At 37.0% G+C, this 16,581-nt stretch overlaps 1 protein-coding gene across 25 annotated transcripts in view; it reads right to left on the reverse strand.

The window, feature by feature from the left end:
• Window positions 1-16,581, reverse strand: part of DST (dystonin) — a 608,843-nt gene that overhangs the window by 262,543 nt on the left and 329,719 nt on the right. For 23 of the 25 annotated variants that reach the window (XM_072642521.1, XM_072642508.1, XM_072642527.1 and 20 more), the window contains one exon: window positions 10,643-10,735. In XM_072642521.1, the coding sequence (XP_072498622.1) occupies window positions 10,643-10,735 (93 nt within the window). Of the gene's footprint in view, window positions 1-4,147; window positions 5,098-10,642; window positions 10,736-16,581 lie in introns of those variants that run through there. The other 2 variants (XM_072642522.1, XM_072642513.1) reach the window with 1 other exon arrangement.

Below are 16,581 nucleotides of genomic sequence, written 5' to 3' on the forward strand. Positions count from 1 at the left end.
GTAGCACCAAATTGACAATTACTTGACTTTCTATTGCCAATACCATAAAAATTTAAATATATAATATATATAATTGAGAAGACTAAATATATACACCAAATATATATGTACATACATACATATATAATGTATATATATTTATATTTTATATATAACCTATATATTTTATATATTTAGGTGTATATATATATATATATATATATATACCTAAAAGAGATACCAAAAAAAATTATAACATTCTAGAAATACACACATCTATAAACACAGGTGTATATACATTCTGCTAAAGAAGGATGAACAGAACCTGTGGAAACAGTTTCACATGGGGGGAATGGAGCAGGTACCCAATGTCTTACTGGTAAAATACTAGTCATATAGAGTTATGGTCTTCAAGTATACAAAGGAGATGAATCAAGATCTAAGATATCGTCTCTCATTGTAACGCTTACCTACATCTCCCTTTGTCTCTATGGTTCTTGTTTCCTATCAGACCTGAACTTTCCATACTTCACACTTATATTTGTATTTATGTATATGTGTGTATCTTTCTACCTATGCCTTTCTAGCACATGCATATTTTTTCTCTCATTTTTCTTAAATTTTTCATTAGCTTTTTAAAAGTTATTTGGTAAAGTGGGTTAATAAACATAAAGCCAAACAAATCAAACTTGTGTACAGTTGGTCAGTGGTCAAGTAACCATATGGGTAAAATGAAAAGACCAAAGAAATCCAGGGAAAATGATCCTACAGGATGAAACACAGAGTGGTATGATTAAGAGCAGGAGGCCAGGAATCTGTCCTCAACTGAACCAAAGGCCAAGGATCTGGCTGCAAAGTAGACAGGAAGTCAGGGATTTATACCAAAATGGACATGAGTCCAAAGAAAACTGTCTTGGCCAAGAGAAAGTATGTATTCTGCTGAAGAAGGGAAGTGTATGCACAGCCTGAAAGAATACAGTTACTTGGTGGATATGTGACCTTGTATGGTTTAGACTAAATGTCCTCTTGGTTCCTTACTATGCCATTTTGTGCTACCATATACCTACTATGGGTTTAAAGAACATATATTATAAATTAAAACAATCACCTTTCTTCCTCCTTTCTTTTAAATAGTGACATATTTGACAGGAAACAGAAAATACAGATTTAAGCACAAATTGCAATTTGTTCTTTTTGGTGGGATTTTACAGCAGAGAAAGAACCACCCACATTTTTGCTGTTTTTCTTTCCCCTAGATCTGAAGTAGGGGTGAACATGATAGCAGGAGGATTCTTCCAGGCAAATAGCCAATGTTTCTGGCAGAAATGTTGTCACTGGCACGATACTATAATTTTACAATTCAATGAAGTTCAAGTCTTGGAGAGGTGGGGGGTAGAGAACAGTGATCAAATACATCATGAAAAATGAGGACTTTTAAAAGGGGGGGGTGTCAGATAAAAGTAGAATAAGCAGAAAATAGGAAGGAAATAATTATCCAAAAGCAACTCAGGTGGTAGCCTTTTTTTTATTATTATTATTTTTACAGGAACTTTCCAGATAAGTTATGGAGGGGGATAGATGAATCACTCAGAAGTCATTCAATGCTCTTAAAGGCACATTAAAAAAAAAAAAAAAGTCCGGACACAAGAATGAGGAAACAAATTCAGGGTAAATGATTTGGCTGCATCAAATGCTACAGGAAGAGGATTTTCATTGATGAAAGAAAATAAATCTTATTTTCACCTCATCCCCACATCAAAATTACTCAAAAGTCCACACTAAGATTGTGTTTGAGGGCAAAAGAGAATTTCAAATGCAACCAGGTAGGATCAAGTTGGTTTCCCTTTTCATTGACCTCTATGCCAACTTTGGAAAGATACAAAAATAGATTGTATATAAGCTTTCTCACTTCACTTCAATAAAATGTAAATAGTTGGAATGACATAATGCTGGCAAGGTGTGGTGGGACTTTAGAACCAGCTATTCTTTCCGGATTTCATTTGCTAATGTAAACAATGACTGTGCACAGCAAGGCCACCAATAAAGCCACAATTTGTTTCCGGACAAATTACTTCTGCCCTAAGGCAATGAAAAATAAATTCTCTTCTCTAGGAATTCCAGACCGTTTCAATTTGATCAACACTTGCATTTACACTCATGAAATAAAGTCTTTTTTTCAAAGACTAAAAATTTATAAGGCAAAGTTGCCAATTCCTTCCTATCAAGAGAAGACAGAAGGCATACACAGACTACGTGAGGCTGCTACAGTTTTTAGAAAGACAATTTAACTACCATCATCTCCATTTTTCAGAAATTAAAACCGAGATGAAGTAATTTTGACAACAAATGGACGCAGACCAATGGTGAAATCCTGAGATCTCTAAATTATGTAGCACTACTCATTTTTATTTTAAGCTGAGCCATAAAAAAAAAAAAATTCTGTCTAGGCAATAGCCAGATAGGATAGATTAAGATAACACAATGTCTTGGAGCAAGTGTGTACATGACATTTGCATATATATGAAAAATGGATAAAAATCTGGAATCTTTCAGTGTATAAATAAAATTTAATAAATATGCCATATTCTGTCATAAAGCTCTGAATGATGTCACTACTGCTCACTGAACTGAACTATAATGAATAATAACAGTTAAAGAAAAGGTGGTAACAGGATAATAATAAAGCTGGTTCTCATTCATGGATTTGCAGACAGCAAATCTTCAGAGTTCAAACAGAGTCCTCAAAACATCCTTGAGAAATCAACCAACTGTGTGTGACCCACAACTACCACAGCAAGGATATAACATTGGTATGTTAAAGCTTAATACTCACATTTAGCTAGGTATCATCATACCAAATTTTCATGATTTCCAAACCATTTGAAATGAAAAACAGTAAAAAAAAAAAAAAAAAAAAAAAAAAAAGAAAATTTTAACTAGCAGAAGAAATTAAAATCACATAGGAATGAGCCATCTTGCCTGTGACCAGAAGTCTATCTAAGATGCTTTCAGCGAAAACACCAAAAATGAGCTTACATTTTACTATTTTTATTGTACTACAAAAAAAAAAGCAGTTATCTGATCACCTGTGCAATAGTCCATAGAACATTAGGTAGTGATTTATTTAGTATAGGGAAGTTCCTAGTGAGGAAATTCCCTCTACCAATGTAATTCACAGGTCTTAGAGAGCTGACTAAGAGCATTAAGAAATTAAGTGACTTGTCCAGGGTCACACAGTGACAGGAATTGGGCCAAAGTCTTCCTGGCTATAGGACCAAACTGTTGATCTACTATTCCAAGCTAAAGAATAGAGAAAGGTAATGGCTTGTCTAGAACTGTTTCTAACTGAACTTCACCTAGCAAAATAGGAGATAATGATAAACAATAATGACACGAACAATTAGCATTATGTAGGGTTTTAATATTTGCAAAGCACTTTACAATTCATTATTTCATTAGAGAAAAGAATTTTTAACACCTGTAACAGAAATATGTTTATATAAGTAATTTGAACTAGAGGAATAAAAAGAAATCTATCCCTCTCATTTAAAGAAAAACCATAAACACACTTTTCTAAATTCCCTTTAAAAGAAGGGGCAGTGTCGCATAATAAGAAATGTATGGGAATTGGAGTCAAAAGACCCGGGTTAAAATCCCACCTCTGAGTGACACTATGACCATGACCAAGTATGAGCCCCAGTTTCCTTATCAGTAAACCTAATCTGTAAAATGGGTATAATAATACTTGTAATATCATTCCAGTACACTGTTATGAGAGTCAAATAAAATAGTCCATATAAAGCTCTGTGGAAACTTTAAAGCCCTGTAGAAATGACAGTTGGTCCATACCTATGATTTCATCCATGTAAGAAACTCCCAAGTAAGGAAAACTCCCACTACTAATTCAAATTTGCAACTGTTTTGCAATTTATAATCTTAAACAGCTGCCTCTCAAAAAGCAACCAGCTAAAGCAAATATCAGTTGCCCATATAGTTATTGTTGCCATCATCAGTGATAATCTTAGAGTTTTTATCACCTAAAATTGATGAACTGTTTGTTCCTTTTTAAGAAAAATCCCCATAACTGAAAGATGCGACCAAAGAATCTAAACCAAGCATGGACACTATCACTTACACTTTGCGTTATCAAACCCCAAGTCCTACTTACCTCATTTCCATCTGTTGAAAGGGTAGCAAGTTCTGGGCTCCTGGAAGCAAAGGACAAATTGGTACAAAAAGAATAACTTCTCTTTTTTCCAGAATGACGGTTGCCTTTTGCCTGAGGAAGAAGTCTTTCCAAACTTTGTGATTCTTTGACAATGCTAAAATGACCTGACAGATTTTGACTTTCTTCAGATGGTCTTTCTAGACTATAACAAAGGGAGTTCAGGCTGGTTGCTTTTTGAAAATAGAAAACATCAGTTTTCTTCTGGAATGTTAATTCTCTTGTGTTGACATCATCTGAGTATTTCTTCCTCTTTGCACAATATGGAGTATTGTCTTTTTCTTTCAGTTTACTTACTTCTTCTTCTGTTTCACCAGATTTAGCTGGAGTTTTCACCTTTAAAAACTCCCTATTTGCTGCACTCAGCAACGGTTTCTGCTTCATGCTGTCAACTGAAACTTCTGGAGTCGGTCTCAGAATGTCACCATCCAGTGTAACCTTCGGTACGGAGGGTTTCTCCAATACCAGTCCACTGGGGAAATTCTCTTCCTTTTCTGAAATATAAATATCTCTCTGCTTTCTTCCATCATTTTCATGAACTTGACCTGAATCAGTTTCTTCTACAATTCGCTTCTTCGGTTTCCTTCTGAAATATTTTCTTCCAGGGGAATATTTTTCAGGATTCAAGGGAGCCCTGGCAGGATTTAAACACTGTTCTTCTTTCTCTGCTCTTACACATCCACAGATATTCCCCATTTGATTTGCAAGCAATCAGGGTTCCACAGATTCACTCATTTCCAAATCCTTTACACACTGATGTCCTTTCCAGAGACTTTGAAGCTCCTCTTTAAACTATAATTCCTCACAGACTTTATGTCCATCCTATTCAGCATGAGGCCATTTTGCTTATGAGTAATACACTCACAAGAAATGTCATGGCATACTGCCCAGCCAGGCCCCTGTGTCTGATTAGACACTGTGGCTTATTTCTGGCCACCAATCCTCTTATACAAACATTAGCGCTGTCAAAATGTAATGCCGAGGAGCTTTCCCAGTAAACTCGGCATCTGACAGCGTCCGGAGACTTTAACTTTCAGTTTTCTCTATTTAACATAATGTGCACACACTGTCAAAGTTTGCAACAACCTTTGAAACTATTAGCCTGCACTACAAACTTGAGAGCAAATAACAAAGCAGATACCAGCCAGGAATGATTTAGCAATGTGCCTCTCAAACACAGGTTTCATTACTTCATCTGTAAAATGCAGTTGTTAAAACTATACGTTCACTTAAGTCCCTTCCCACTATAAACTTCTATGATACCCCTCTATTTTTTAATGAACAAACAAAAGAATCCTCAAAAGATAACTTTTATAATAAAAGCACATTCTTATATAGTCCTTTAGAATTAAAAGCATCTTCACAACAACGTCGTTAAGTTCTACATTTTACAAATGAGGAAAACTAAGGTTCAGAGTGGTTTAGTGATTTGTCATACAGTTGAGTATCATCACTTCCATATTCACATCTGGGTCTCCTCAAACTAAGTCTTATTCTCTTTCCATAATAGCAACCTACTTTACTTCCTGATGTCTAAAAGCTATATAGATACAATAAAAACGAATTAGGTATACATGCTCCCTGTTTTTATATTGCTAAAAGAATCCAAATATATATGCAGAACAGGCACACTTGCTATGATGTACTTCCATTACAGTAAAGGAATCAACAGTTTTTAAATTTCCTTGCAAAATTTTGTGAATTAAAAGGCTAGGCCTCCTGTAATGATAAAGAAAAAAAACCTGAAGGCAGAGGGTAAGACTAGTTGACATGGCAAATGACTACTGACAGGGCAATTAGTAGTATTAACTTTAACATAGTGGGGGAGAGGAGGGAAGAGGTCCTGGATGTGATCAATGGACCTGGGTCCAAAACTCTGCCACTTACTACCTGTCTGATCGTAATCAAGTCACATAGATTCTCTGAGATTTAATTTCCTCCTATGTAAAATCATAGGACTGAACTAAATTGAACTAAGGCACTTTGCAGCTCTAAATCTACAATCATCTGATGCTGTACGGATTTAGTCACACTTATAGAAGTAAAAATATTGATACATTATGCCTTTCCTGAGATAAAGTACTTAAAATATAAACTGCATGTTTGTCACACAGATTTATATGTGATCCAAACAAAAAAGACAAAGATGTCTATAATATGTAAAAGATTTTTACCTTTCTGAAATCATTGCTTTTGTTTTGGTATCAATAGTATTAAATACGTGGTCAAGTCCCATTAAGGGAATATTACAACTATCTTTAGACAAACGAATTCAGAATGTCTCTCAATTATGAAATCTAGCAGGGGTATATCTTTTCTCTCAAAACCCTGAAGACAAGTTTTTCTTACCCTAGATCGGATCTGGCATTTTTTTCCCACCATCATGGATGAAACATCATCTACTCCATCTATTTTTCATAAATGCATATGGTGTTCACTACAGACCAGTGAAAAAGAGGACTCAGTTTTAGAAAGGTCAAGTTCTGGCTGAATTCAAATCCTGATTCTGAACTTATAACCTGGGGCAAGCCACTTAAGTTCTCTAGCCCTGTTTCCTTCTCTGTAAAGGAAGAGACTGGTCACTAAGTGACACAGTATAGAGTGCACACTGCACAGTGCACTGGACCCAGGTCAGGAAGTTGTTCAGTAATTTTAGTCATGTCAAACTCTTCATGAAAACATCTGGGACTTTCTTGGCAAAGATAGTGGAGAGGTTTGCCATTTTCTTCTCCAGCTCAGTTTACAAATGAGGAACTGAGGCAAACAGGGTCAAGTGACTTGCACAGGGTCACACAACTAGTGAGTATGTAAGGCAGGATTTGAACTTGGGAAGATAGTCTTCCTGACTCCAGGGTCAGCACTCTATCTACTGTACCTTAGCTGTCTGAAAGACCTGAGTCCAAATACAGCCTCATACACTAGCTGAGTGATCATGGATAAGTCATTTAACCTCTATCTGTCTCAATTTTCTCATCTAGAAGACAGAAGTAATAATAGAAACTTAGCTCTCAATAAAATGAGATATTTGTTAAACTCTTTGTAAATCTCAAAGCACTAGCTTTTATTATATGATTTTCAGATATCTCTTCCATTTCTAAATCTACAATACTTGATATAGTATCATGGAATGATTCCCATGTTAATCAACATCTTAGAGAAATTATTAAAATTGGATGTGTCTTCAACAGAATCATCCTTTCAGTTTTGTTCCTTCCCCCTTGAAAACATATTTTGGTTTCCCTGAGGCCTTGGGAGGTGAGATGGCTTGTAGCAGTACAGCTAGAGCTAGGCCTCAATTTCCTGACTTCTCATTTACTGATCTCTATGTAAGAAAATAGTAAATATTTTAAACTCTACATCTGACAAGAGAAGGGGAAGATTCATAATGGCTTTAGAAACTAGAGTTTCAAGGATGACTTTCACTCCCAAGTCTTTCTTCTTTCTCAAGCTTTACCACAGTACTCAGACCAATCATTTTATCCATGTGGATATTCCCTCCACTAATATTCCCATACATTCCATATAAAGGATCTATCCAACAAATCGGACACCTTCTTCTTGGTCTTTTAATAGAAAGAAAGGAAGCAAGCATTTATTAAGTGCTCACTATGTGCCAGGCTCTGTGCTAAGCCATTTACAAATGTAATCTAATTTGATCCTCACAACAACTTTGAGAGGTAGGTGCTCTCATTATTCCCATTTTATAGTTGAGGTAACTATAGCAGACAAAGATTAAGTAACTTGTCCAAGGTCATGCAGCTCGTAAGTATCTGAGACTGGATTTTGAACTAAAGTCTCCCCGAATCCAGGCCCAATGCTCTATCTAACAGGTGCTTGGGTACATGTGCTTGGATCCCAATTCTAAAATCACATTTATCTTTAAAAATCACATTTCTTCCTAGTCTCAAAACACTATTCCAGGCAGTTTTTCTCCAGACCAAGAACAGCCTGCCCCAGCAAAAACCATTATTTCCCTTCCTGCTATAGTAGCCAGATACACCTATAGAATTTATGAGTTTGAACCAACTGTGTATTGGCTGGACTGGCTGCGCACTGGGTCATAATGACATTTACTACTCACTGACCAATCATACGTATCCTAGACTTAGACATACGTATACTCCCTTACATTGATCTTGTCTAACAAGACATTGATGAGAGCAGCCTGGTGTTACTTAATCGGTCCTGAAGTTAGTTGACTTAGTGACATTTCAGGTCTAAAAACACACCTCCATGTAGCCTCCCTTGGGCTATTTCTCAATGAACTCTGCCTAGTAGATACTAAAAGTGCATGTTCCTTTAAGAACTAACCACTCCCTAATCCCACTCCGAATCACCTAGTCATCATACTTGGTACATGTTTTACTACAGAATATCCTATATAAACTACAACTGTACCCCTCTAAGGTTGCAGGTTCCCTAAGAACTCCTGCCCGCTGAAAAATATAGTAAATCTTTATCACCTTGACCTCAAGAATGCTTGAGTCCATGAAATTCTTTTCTAGATGGCCCACAAAGGGAACTCCAGTCTTGGAGTTTCTCTATCATTCCTCTATGTTTCCTGAGCCCTTATCATATTCACTAAGCCTCCTGGCTGCCTCTAATATTAGGATAGTAATATATTCTGCATACTGTCCCATCTGTTTAATATTTCCAAGACTATGGTGTTCTCTGAGTCAAAGAAACATAACACCATATTGACAAGGAAATTGGCTTTGGAAGCATTGGGCAGTTTGGCATCACTGAAAGCATTATACAACCTCAAAATCAGCTTGACTGCCTCCTATTCAATTCAGTGCAAGGGACATCACCCATCTTCAGCATCTATCTAAGAGAGACATATTGATGAATTAACTCAATGGTCTGCTTCTCCAGCTGTATGTTGTATTCTGGGCAATATCCATTTTGCATTTATTTTGGCTTGTGGATGGTTACACCAATCTCTCACACAGCTATGGATTTTTCTGGGAGGTTTTATAATATCCTCTGATTCAACACACAGTTTAATATAAAATCATTTGGAGAAAGGAGTAGAAAATTTCATCAAGAAAAGGAGATGCTTCTTTGGTTTGAATTCATGCTGCTTTCCATCACATTGGCAAACATCTTTAAGGAACACAGATTCCTTTCACAATTCAACCAATAGCCACTCTCAGTAGCTCAATCAATAAGCATTTATTAAGTACCTGCTTTGTGCTAGGCACTGTACTCAATGCTAGGGATATGAAACAAAAGTAAAATAATCCATGCTCTCCAGAAGTTTATACTCTATTGGAAGACTGAAGAAAGTTATCTCAGAAACTGAACTACAAGTTGTAATTTTTGATGTAAGAATAGGAGGTACTTGTGGAAGACTGCAAGCTTCCCTTCCAATGTCTTAAGCTCTCTCAGTTTCATTGTCTTCATCGGTAAACTAGACATGATGACAGCTACAACACTGAACTCACAGAGTTATGAATATCAAATGAGATATGTGCAAGACATTCAGCAAATCCTAAAGCCCTCTACAGAAGTCAAGCTATTTTTGGTATTGTTTGAAGAAGAGGCTGTAGAATGCCCAATCAAGTCAAATGCTTTCTTCAAGTCAATAACCAATAGCTATTAGCTCCTGTTAAACAAAAGTTTAGAAATTTGAATATTTATCATATAAATAACTCAAATTATGATTTTGAGTCAGTAACACAATACTTGAGAAAATTAAACCAAACTTCAAAATTATATGACCAAATGTCCAATATAGACTTTTTAAAAGACTAAAATCAGCATATATGTTAAAATATGAGACAATTACAAATTTAAAATCAAAATTTACTCTAAATTAGCATAGTATTGTAGGTGAAATCCTTTACAGCTATTCCCAGAAAGCACAGCTCTACACAAACTTGAATCAAATTGCTCCTAATTCAGAGCAGGTTGCAACATTATAATTATTGTGCCATCTAGTGTTAGCCAAATTAGAAAATGGTTTGTACAGTATTATTAAGCTAAGCTAAGGAACACTTACAAAAAATCAATATTGAAACTAGCTATAAGTAAGGATTCACAAAACCTTTGTGCAGCCTAAGATGACTGAAATAGTCTAATTAACACATGAAGTTTGTTCTACACAATAAAACAGGACCCTTTTATTTAGAGTCTGAAATAAAGACAATAAGCTTTGTTTGTAAAACAAAAAAAGAAGCTTCATTTGTGTTCTTATTTACAAACGGAAAAGAAATATCAAACTAATAAGTGATGCTACTAGTGGCCAAAATAACTGGTTTCATTTCCTTGAAGAAATGTAGCAGCAAAACATAGATATACTGTTTAATTAATATAATCCCTAAATTTCAATTATTTTTTCAAAGGAAACTAATGCATCGAAATCACTCCTGTGAGACAAATGAAAAAATGATAGTGACAGGCCAGAGAAGAAGCAATGGAAATAAAAAGGCTCACCTGAAAGTGCAAAATTATTGTCCATATTAATCCCAAAGTCAATTTGGGATTCCCATCTGTTATGTCATCATTCCTAATATTCACTAGTTTCACCTAAGTGATGAAAGAAGAGATAAAACAAAGTTAGATAAAATGCCCCCCAAGACAGGTCCATGCCCTGCTCTTTTATCATCATAAAATCAATTTCAAAGTTTCCATAGAAAACATGAATGCTTTAAATAAACACCTAATCCAAAACTACTATCCTATTTAGTTATCTTGGGCCCCAAGTTACTGATTAACAATCAGAGCAATCCATTGATCTCAGTTCCTCCTTTTCTCCATCCTTCTTCTGTGTGCAATTCAGAACATTACAGAGTCCAAACTGTCATTTTGTAAATGAGGAAACTGCCGCCTACAAAGAAGTGCATATGTTATAGGCTAATATTATAGCTGGATCTTTTCTTTAGCATTAATATTAAGAACATTTATTCAAGCAAGAATAACCAAGTGTACCGATTTCATTTTAAACAAATTAACCTTTTTCACATTTAATAACATTTTAAGTAAAAGTATTTAAATTATTATAAAGATAATAAGAAATAGAGACTACCTGTTTTTATTACTAATATCTCATTTTATTCTCATTTTTTCTCTTCCATTTCTTCTCATCCTCTCTAAATTAATTGCCCCAAAGCAGAACCATGGCTTCCTTTGATCTACCATCAACTCAAGAAGGAAGTTTCCTCCACTTTGAATTCTGCCTGTATCTACTTTTCCCTTCTGAAAATCCCATTATTCTTCTTCCTTTGGCTTAAGACACCACAATATACAGTATCATTCATGAAAGCAGAGGGAGCTTCTGTTGTTCAGTCATTTCAGTCGTGCCCGACTCTCCAGGACCCTATTTGGGGTTTTCTTGGCAAAGATACTAGAGTAACTTGCTGTTTCCTTTTCCAGCTCATTTTAGAGATGACGAACTGACTGAGGTAAAAAGGGTTAAGTGACTTGCCCAGGGTCACACAAATAGTAATTGTCTGAGGGTGGATCTGAACTCAAGAAGATGAGCCTTCCTGATCCCAAGCCCATAGAAACACCAAGAAGGTGACTTCTAGGCTTTTTGTATAACTGCTTTTTATTGCTGTTTTGGTCCAGGCCTGTGATTTCATTGGTATGAGGGGAATTTCCCCTTAGAAAACTCTTTTCCAAGGCTTACAGGAAATTTTTCTGCAATTTAGATGCCTGTGGCATTAAAAGGTTAAGAGACTAGCAGAGGTCACTGCTTCCCTGAAGACAAGACCTTTTTTTTTCCTCCTTCCCTCCCAGGGCCTTTTCCTGGAAGAGCAAAGCACCCTGGCCTCCTCCTGTTCTCCTACCTACTGGGAAGCAGGACTCCTGGGATCTCATAGGACATGACATCTTCATCTGGCAGATGGTTATGATCTCCTCCAAGGAGGCCCTCTAACAGTCTAATGTCTTGTCTACGTCAACAAATTTCTTTCAAGCCACTGATAGTCTAGATTCATTATTAACCACTGTTAGCATATTCCTATCCTCTCATATTCACGTTATCTCAGTAATCCTGAACCATACAAAGAATGAAGAATGAAGAACTACGTTCCCTATTCTCTACCCTACTCACCTTAATCCTACCCCACTAATGTCCTTTTCTAGATCTAGCTGCCACTTCCACTGTGCCCATAGAATATCTGTTCCATAATCAATAAACTTTTTTTCATCTTAAACCTTTCTCCATCTTCTAGCCCTCACTGAGACATGGCTCCTTCCTAACGATATTGTATTCACTGACATTGTTAATATTACTGGCTATACCTTCTCTCATTCTCTCATGGTGGAAAAGTTGAAGTAGTCTTTGCTCTCCATCACCATTTCCATACTCTCCCTTGAACACCTTCACTAAGCAATGTCTCCTACACGAAATTCAGGATATCTAAATTTATCACCCAATTCAGATCCCAGTGGTCATTATCTATAGATCCCTAGGACTTTCTCCTTCATTCCTCAATAAGTTCAATGCCTGGTTCACACACTTCCAACCTCTTGTCCTCATATTAGTGACTTTAAATATACACACATACGCACATACATACATGTATGTATATTAGTATGCCCTAAAATACATTAATGCCCCAGTTCCTCAAGCTACTCAATTCCTATCCAGTCTTCCTTTCCTCCTCAGATCTACACAAAAATGATCACAATCTTGTCATCACACTTTAAGTGTTCCACTTCCATCTTCAAGAATTCCCTGGTTCCTTTATCTGATCATCATCCTCTTAATCATCATTATCAGTAATATTTATATAGCACTTTTATGCCTGGAGCTATGCTAAATTTGTTACAATTATTGCCTTATTTATCCTCATAGCAACCCTTGAAGGCAGATATTATTACTTAATAAGATTTAACAGGAAACTGAAGCAAATAGAGTTCAAGTGTCTTGCCCAAGGTAACACAGCTAGTAAGCATCTGAGGAAGGATTTGAATTCAGGTTTTCATGAATCCAAGCCTGGTGCTCTGAATGCTACACCACCTGTCATTTCGTATTTCCCTATGCCATATGACCCCTAATCCTGTTTTATCTTTCTCATGACCTCCATTCCCTCTTCCCTTCATTCTTTCCCAGACCATAACTTCTGCTCTGGCTACATTTTCCTTTCTTCACTATGTTAACCCTGTGGTGATTCAACTCAACTCCACACTATTGTCCACCCTCAATTTCCTTACCTGTTTTTATCCTTTGCCTGTTTTATGCCTATCATGCCTTGCAAAGCCCCAAACCTGGATTACTCCTACCATGTGCCTTCCTTGTTCCTATTCACTTTACACTGAACAGAGACCAATGAAATCAATGAAGCTATTCAGACTGGACCCATTACAAATTTATGTCATCTTATCTCCACTGAGCATTCACAGCTATCCCACATACCACAACCTTCTCATCTATCTTCATGTCACCTTTCCCCTCACCACCTCACCGTTGACTTAACACCAAAAAGTTGAGAGCTTTCACTGAGAGGGCCTCTTCTCCCTTTCTCCTCATCTCACTTCCCTCAGACATCTAGACGTATCCTTTTCATTATTTTATTTTCATTCTAGTCACAGAAGAAATCTTCCTTCTCTTCCACAAGGCAAATCCCTCTGCATTGAACCTTGATCCAATCCCCTCCTAAGTTCTTCAGAAAATTGCCACGACCCCACTCACTTATATTTCTATATCTCTCCTTACTTTGTGGCAAAATTCCTTGAGAAATCAGTTTACAATTAGTGTCTTCACTCCTTTACCTCTCACTCTCTTCTAAATTGTCTGCAATTGGCTTAAATGAAAACTGACTTCTCCAAAGTTATCAATGGTCTCTTTGTTGTCAGATACAATGACCTCTTCTCAGTCTTGATCCTCCTTGACATCTCTGTAGCTTTGATACTGCTGATCACCTCTTTCTGGAGATTCTCTTCTCTCTAGGTTTTCAAGATACTTCTCTATCCTGATTCTCCTCCTATCAATCTAACCACTACTCAGTATCTTTAGTTCATCCTTCATCCATGTTACATGCCCTACCATGGCTGTCCCTTGTACTCTGCCTTGGACCGCCTTTTCTTTTCACTCTATACTACCCCACTTGGCAATCTCATTAGCTCCTATGGGCTCATTTATCAGCTCTATGTTTCCCAGATCTTTATATCCAGCCCTAATCTTTCTCTTCAGCTTCAGTCACACATCTCCAACTTCCCCCTGGATGCCCCATAGTCAATCGATAAACATTCATTTAGCACCTACTATGTACCAAAAATTGTGTTGAGTGCTAGGAATACAAAGTAAAGCGAAAGACATTCCTTATGCTCAAGAAATTCCCAGTTTAATGAGGAGACAACATGCAAACCACTATGTACAAACAAGTTCTATATAGGATAAATGGGCAATGATCCAGAAAGGGAAATCATTAGCATTACACTGGATCAGGAGAGACTTCCTGTAGAAGGTGGGATTTTAGCTGGGAACCTGAAGGAAGCCAGGGAAACTAGGAAGTAGAGATGAGGAGGGAGTTCCAGTCTTGGGAAACAGCCAATGAAAACGCACAGAAATGGAGACAGGTGTCCAAAAAACAAAAAGGAGGTCAGTGACACTGGATCACTGATTATGTAGGGGGTTAGAGATGGGGTACAATGTGTAGGATGGTTGGAAGGGGGTGGGTATGTTATAAAGGGCTTTGAATGCCAAACCAAAGATTTTATATTTGATCCTGGAAGTAATAAGGAATTGTTGGAGTTTACTGAACTGTGCTAGAAGGAATTAATATGGATTTCAGGAAGATCAATTTGACAGCTGAATAGATTAGATTGTGGTAGGGAGAGACTGAAATAATCCAGGCATGAAGTGATGGGGGTCTGCACCAGAGTGGTTTCAGTGTCAAAGCAAGAGACAAATGTGAAAGATGTCACGAAGTTGAAAATAACAGAACCTGACCAAGATAGGATAGAGTTGAGAGGAAAGGTGGGTCAAAAGAAAGTGAAAAAACATTCAAAACAGAATTCAGTAGCCTTTCCTCCCCTTCTCCCAAAAAAATTTTCACCTTTTTATAACTTTCTTATTAGTGTTGAGGGTATTACTATCCATTTAATCATCTAGGAGGTTCACAACCTCAGCGTCCTCCTCTGTTCTTTACCAGCAGTCACCCCACATATCTAATCCTTTGCCAAATATTGTCATTTCTACCCTCATGACCTCTCTTGTATTTATTCCCTTCTCTCCACTCATACTAATCCAACCCTACTTTAGATACTCATCACATCTTACCTGGACTACTGTAATAGCCTTCTAATGAGTCTACCCACCTCAAATTTTCCCCATCCAATCTACCCTCCACTTAGATAACAAGGTGATTTTCCTAAAGTATAGAACTAACAATTCCAAACACAATGCACTCTCTATTACCTCCAGGATCATTTCGCATTGAAAATTTGGAATTCAAAGTTTTTCACAATTTGACATCTTAACTTTCCAATCTTCATACACCTTACTGTACTTACATATCCTTACCCTACTTCACAAAGTCTATGGTATACCTACGCTAGCCTATTTGTAGTTCTTTGAACACAACACTCCATTTCCCATTTCTGTAGTTTTGCAGTGGCTGTCTCCCATGATTGGAATGTTCTATTACCTCATTTCTACCATGTGTACTCCCTGGCTTCCTTCAAGACTCAGCTCAAATTCACCTTCTGCAAGAGACCTTCTTGTTCAGTCATTTCCATTTTGTCCAACACTTCATGGAGTCCAACTTTATAGATGAGGAAACTGAAGCAAATGTGGTGAAATGATTTGCCCAGGTTCACAGAACTAGTAAGCATCTGAGGCTAGTAAGTGTCTGAGGCTGGTTTTGAACTCACAATGTCTTTCTAACTCCAGGACCAGCAGTCTATCCACTGCACCACCTAGCTGCCCCTTTCCTCACACTCCCTTTCCAAATGCCAACACCTTTTCACCTTCACCTACTCCATAAATCATGTACCAAGTATTTTACATGTTATCTCTCTCATTACAATGTGAGCTCCTTGAGGGCAGAAACTATTTTTTTGGCTTTCTTTGTATCTCCAGGGCTTAGCACAATACCTGACAGAAAATAAGAACTTAAATACTTGCTTACTGTCTGTAAAAGGCAGGAGTTAAGGTCCTGAACCTAATCAAAGACTTAGGTCTTTCTTATTCTGAGACTGCCTCTTTATCTACTGTGCCATGCTGCCTTGCAAATAACTTTTTATTCCTGGTTAAACTTGATTAAGAAAAGGTTCAGAGAAAGAATTGATAAACAGAAGTATGTGTAGAATGATTTTATACACACACACACACACACACACACACACACATATATGTACACACACACATGCACACACACACACACGTCTAATAGTATCCATCTCTGGTGGGTGTGGGGGGAGAA

The sequence above is a fragment of the Notamacropus eugenii genome, chromosome 2 (assembly GCF_028372415.1).
Source record: "Notamacropus eugenii isolate mMacEug1 chromosome 2, mMacEug1.pri_v2, whole genome shotgun sequence".
NCBI lineage: Eukaryota > Metazoa > Chordata > Mammalia > Diprotodontia > Macropodidae > Notamacropus > Notamacropus eugenii.